Below are 5,696 nucleotides of genomic sequence, written 5' to 3' on the forward strand. Positions count from 1 at the left end.
GCCTGCGGCCTGCCTTTCACACCAACAAAGTTACTGGTTGTAGGTTTTCTTTTGAAAATAAAATCTTCGCCCACGTTAATACACCAATTTCTAATTTTGAGCTCATAAATGTCGGGCTCACATCCTCTCGAGACGTGCCCGATTTCTATTTCCTTCATGTATTGAGGACCCAGTTTGCGACGTCTGTGTCACGTGTGCTCCTCTTACGGAGTACCCCGCCTGCGGCGTATTGTGATTCATCCCCTTGCGCAGAAGCAGAACCAGGAAGCCTTGCGTTTCCAGCAGGAACCCTAATTCGTTGATCCGCCCAAGAACCCTTCTTTCGATCCGTTCAAGTGCATCTTCTTCTCAGTTCTGCAGATTGTGGCTTCATCCATCCAGACTGCTGTTCTTACAGCTTCATTGCTTGTTTCACGCGACCAACAACATGGCGTCTTCAGATCACAGTAACCGGCTCTGTATCCGCGAGGTATGGGCCGCAAATTTGCATGACGAGTTTGAGCAAATCAGCAGATTGAAAGACTTGTATCCTTATCTTGCCGTCGACACTGAGTTTCCAGGTTTCATCCGCGAGCAGCGACAATCACTATCAGTACCGACAAAAGACTACAAATATCAGACCATTAAGACAAATGTCGATAGCATGAAACTCATCCAATTGGGTCTCACCCTTACCAATGAGCATGGAATGCTCCCTACGCTTGACGGTGTGCACTGCATAATATGGCAGTTTAACTTCGAAGGTTTCGACGTGGATACAGACCTTTTGTTCCAGAGTCGGTGAAATTTCTGAGAGATGCCGGCTTGGATTTGGACAAGTTCAAAAGGGATGGTGTCGATAGACGGGCATTTGGTGACAATCTAATGAGGTACAATCTGGTTCGGAACCAAAACTTGCACTGCGTCTGCTACGCGGGAGACGTCGACTTCGCATACCTGGTGAAGATTCTGACAGGGCAATTGTTGCCGCCCTCGAGCGCGGAGTTTGATCAAGTGGTGCGAGAGTATTTCGGCAAGGTTTGTGACGTTTTGGATTTGCAAAAAGAGTATGCGCCGGAGGCACAATATGGGCTTCGGGGTCTGGCAAGGTATTTGGCCGTCGACAGACGGCCAGCTGCCATTGCCCGTCAAGCTGGCTCAAACAGCTTGCTTACTGCAATGTGTTTCCATAGCATCAAGGAAAGGCATCTTGTGGATTTCCATAGCATGAAGGAAAGGCATTTGGAAGGAATTCCAATGTCATTCTAGGCTCAATGCTTGTGGCTATTCCTAGTTTAGTAGGTCGCGTTTTGGTGGCGGCCGGCCATCTAGTTTTTTCTATAGCCGGCCCAATTTTGCATCGCCAATGTAACTTTTTGGAATTTATGCATTTGTTTTGGTTGTTTAAAAACACAAAATTATATCTCAATGAATTCCCTTCTACAAGTACAACTTTACTATATGTACAAAAAATCAAAATCTGGAGAAATCTACCATTTTTCTTATGAAATTGCTATATATTCATTACCTAGTACTTCAAAATACCAAAACACATCATAACCGAGTACTTTGAAAATCCAAAGAACACCAAGATAGAGTACCTAATATTATGTGAGTGTGCATGTGTGTGAGTGGGCCCTAGCAAGTATGCCAACCACCTAGCGTGCAAGGTCTAAAGGCTACATGCTAATATAAATTTGTGTTGGCTCACTTATACATCATACTGCTGCTACTGCTACTACTACTAGACTCGTAGTGCGAAAATTTGTGGCCTTCACGTCCTTCTTTTCCCACTACCCTTGTAGATGCATGATAAGTTCTTGACTTTGGTAAGCCTCTCAAGTTCAAGCACGAGATCGATACCTGTGGTGAGCGATTGGCAACTTGATGATGAGGGAGGAGTGATCAAAATCATCAAATTTTGTGAGGTGCAAGCACCTTTATGTCATCTTTGGATGGAAGAGAAAAGACGATTTTGCCCCTTCATAAAACTTGTTGAAAATTTCCCAACGATCTGGGTCCACCTTTTTGAAACCCTATGTTTTGATCCAACTAGAAAAATTAATGGCGTTACTTTATAGGGTGCATGACTTCAAAACTAACTATTGATAATGTGTTCAATGTGTGTGTGTGTGTGTGTGTGTGTGTGTGTGTGTGTTTTGAGAGAGAGAGAGAGAGAGAGAGAGAGAGGAGAGAGAGAGAGATGTTATCAATGTCAAAGAAACATACATTTTGTAGAGACCTTATAATCTAGGGAGAGGTATTTTGGGTATGTATTTTAATCAAACAAGGTAACTATGTGAGAGTGGTAGTTATGTTGGTGAGCTAGACCTACCAAGGGAGAGCCTAAAATAGTTAAGGCTTGAGGATCTCATTTCACTCCACATGTTTGTGGTCAAGAGTCCATCCAAGCATCTAGTCCAGTCTTCATGCAAGTGTAGAGTCACCTATGTGACCTTCACCTTCTACAATGTCTTCACCTACCTCTCTATAGAAATCACAACTTACGCCTTCAAACCCGACTTTAGAGTACTAAAAGATAGAACTGGAATTGGAAATGAAATGACACTATAAATAATGACTGAAACGGGAATCTCATTGCTCATAAGTCAAATAGAGTACAACTAGAAGAAGTATTGGAAGAGCTCCAGCTCAATGGGATTACAAGGTACATCAACCAATGGCTCAAGATACCATTACAAAGCTTGGGGATAGATCTAGATTACAGAGTATCCGGTTATAGGAGGTCTAGAGATCTAAAGCATCTAGTTCGAGAGAGAACTATCCAAAGATATTGAGAAAGATATCAAAATGGAATAGTGCACTACAAGAGGTACTTGACATTAGCGATGCTCGCAGTGCGACGCTTAAAAGTGAAAATTCACGACGTCGCTATGAGTGTCGCTAGTTTATTTGTAACATAGCGACGCTCATAGCGACGTCGATAGGGGTAAAAAATAAATCGAGAGCACCGAAAAACGCAGATCTCCGATCTGAGTTTTCGGCGCTCAAACAAGCAAAGAGGTAACCCGTGTTGAGATGTCGAGCTCTACACCTTGAGCTGGCATCCACTACGGGTCTTGGCCGCTTACGGCATTTACTCACTGGCGCGTTAGGTGACCGACACGGAGGATCTCTGCCAGTGATTCTACAGTTGGACTACACTTATAGTGCCAGCCTAGTACGCTTCTAGCGAGTTCACACTTAGTGACCGCATGTACATATGTGCTACTTTTCAGCTTTAGCACTTAGTCATTTTGTACTCTCTTTTCTGTGAAGAAGAAGAAGAAGCTTTCCATCTCTGTGTGCTTTGTGCTTGTCTTGTGTAGCTCTCTTGCATCCTCATTCTTTACATGGTATCAGAGCCTGGTGCAAGCAAGAGAGGCTAAGAGAGCAAGAGCATCACAATCCCTTCGTTCGCAATCCACGACCAGATCTACAAGTTTCTGAACAGGTCTCCAAAGTGCAGTATACAGAGATTTACTGTACAAGTACAGTGGTTGTGAAACGCTTGATTGTGGACACTCGTTGAGTGTAGAAAGCGTTACAGGAACCACGATAGCAGGTTCAGCAGATTTGCAGGTTTTTGCAGATTGCAGCTATTTTGTCTTAGTGCTTCAAGATGTCTGACGGTTTCAGTCATATTGTTACTGAGAAGCTTGAGAAAAATAACTACCCTGCATGGAAGTTCAGAATAACAAATTTCCTAAAAGGAAAAGGTTATTGGGACTATGTAGAAGGAGACAATGAAAAGGAACCAGAGATTCCCGAGGCAAATGCTACAGCAGAACAAAGGAAAGCTTTGAGGGACTGGCAACAAGGCCAGAGCAAAGTGATGTATTGGCTTTCTATGAGCATCACAGATGGCATGATGGGCTATCTACAGGATGCTGAAACCCCCGCCATTGCATGGAAAAACTTAGGCAGAGTGTTCGAGGTGAACACCAAGGCCAGGAAGCTTCAACTAAAGTCGGAGCTAAATCAGGTTAAGAGGAACAACCTCTCCATCAATGATTATGCTTTGAAGATCAAGAGTATCATTGAGGCTCTTGGATCTATTAAAGTCTCAGTGGAAGACGATGACATTGTCCATGCATGTTTGGATGGTCTAGGAGATGAGTATGTACATTTTAGGTCTTCCATGAATACAAGAGACGACATCCCCGTGTTCCAAGATTTGATTTCTATGCTTATTCTTGAGGAGAAGAACCTTGACACATCTTCTTCTCATGGCAGAAATAATTCTGAACAGGCCTTCTATTCTAACTCCAACAGAGGTAGAGGTAGAGGTCGTGGTCGAGGCCCAAGGGGTTGCAGGGGCCAATTTCTGGAAGGTCAATCAAATCAAAACAATACAGGTGGCAGGGGAAACCAGTCTCAAGGCAGGGGGAGTCAAAGAGGTCGTGGTGCAGGATCAAGCAGGCAGCAACATACTCCAGATAGTAGAGAATGTTGGACTTGTGGTGAAAGAGGTCACATGTCACGTGACTGTCCAAGGGGAAAGCAAGTAGAAAGAGAGAACAGGGCAACTATGCATCTACTAGCAGAGATGCAGATGACAGCAAAAACGAGGGCATGTTTGTTATGCAACATGTAATGAATACAATGACTGCAGAGAATTCCACCCAAGATGATGTTTGGTATGTGGATTCAGGTGCCTCTAATCACATGACGTCTCGTGGAGAGTGGTTTAGAGATATGCGCAAACCAGATGTGTCAGGCTATGTGCAGACAGGAGATGACACAGCTCACCCCATTGCTCATGTAGGGGACATACCTCTAAATACAAAGAGTGGGAAATCAAAGTACTTAGCATATGTACTTCATGTCCCAAACATTACAAAGAATCTTGTTTCTGTTGGACAAATGGTTGAGCATGGTTTGCAGGTTCGCTTCAATCCAAATGGCTGTTATGTAGAAGATTTCCAGAATGGCTGTAAGCTGATCACAGAGGGCAAATGTGTGGGAAGAATGTTTACGCTGAATGTAGACATGCCTGAGGTAAAAGCTGCATTATTTGCACAGGGCACAAGTGTTGTGGTTGATGTTGACATTTGGCACAAACGCATTGGCCATGTCAATGAGCAGAGATTGCGCAGCATGCAATCAAAACAGATTCACTACAAGAGGTTGTGTGCTCTTGTGACGCTCTTAGCGACGGAAATACACTGGGTTTTTATAACCCCCGGCGTCGCTATAACCGTCGCTAAAAGCGTCGCTACGAGAGCGTCGCTATAGGCGTCGCTATCTGCGTCGCTATAGGCGTCGCTATCTGCGTCGCTATAGGCGTCGCTATCTGCGTCGCTATAGGCGTCGCTATGAGCGTTGCTATATAGCGACGCTCATAGCGACGCCTATAGCGACGCAGATAGCGACGCCCTCACAGAAGAGTATAGCGACGCATATAGCGACGCGACAGAGCCATAAATAGCGACGCTTATAGCGACGCCTGAGAGAATATTTTTTTGGTGGCAGGGCATTGAATGCCCTGCCACCCATCAACCATATTGTACTTGATTCACTTTTTAAAAAAAGTGCAAAGGTAAATAATAGACCCAAAATAGTCACCCACAAGACGCATTGTTTGCAAAATTGACAATTGTACACATCATAGACAAACTGAATTGATTGGCAAATGTAATAATGACAATTGTACAACATCATAGGCATAAAGAATTGATTGGCAAAAGGAATTGCGGTGACAAATGTAATAATAT

The 5,696-nt window shown here is 43.9% G+C and overlaps 1 protein-coding gene across 1 annotated transcript; it reads left to right on the forward strand.

Annotated features, from left to right (window-relative positions):
* Positions 1-427: 427 nt before the first annotated feature.
* Positions 428-1,248, forward strand: LOC147453607 (putative CCR4-associated factor 1 homolog 6). Its single transcript, XM_086516941.1, has 2 exons — positions 428-707; positions 776-1,248. Exons 1-2 carry the CDS (start codon positions 428-430, stop codon positions 1,246-1,248), a joined length of 753 nt encoding a protein of 250 aa, XP_086373067.1.
* Positions 1,249-5,696: the final 4,448 nt, after the last annotated feature.

Source organism: Adiantum capillus-veneris, chromosome 7 (genome assembly GCF_014529385.1).
Source record: "Adiantum capillus-veneris isolate H3 chromosome 7, ASM1452938v2, whole genome shotgun sequence".
Lineage (NCBI taxonomy): Eukaryota > Viridiplantae > Streptophyta > Polypodiopsida > Polypodiales > Pteridaceae > Adiantum > Adiantum capillus-veneris.

Coding starts and splice junctions, on each gene's coding strand:
- LOC147453607 (XM_086516941.1), top strand. CDS start 428: ATGGCGTCTTCAGATCACAGTAACCGGCTCTGTATCCGCGAGGTATGG. Junction 708..775: donor AATGCTCCCTACGCTTGACG/GTGTGCACTGCA, acceptor CTTTTGTTCCAG/AGTCGGTGAAATTTCTGAGA.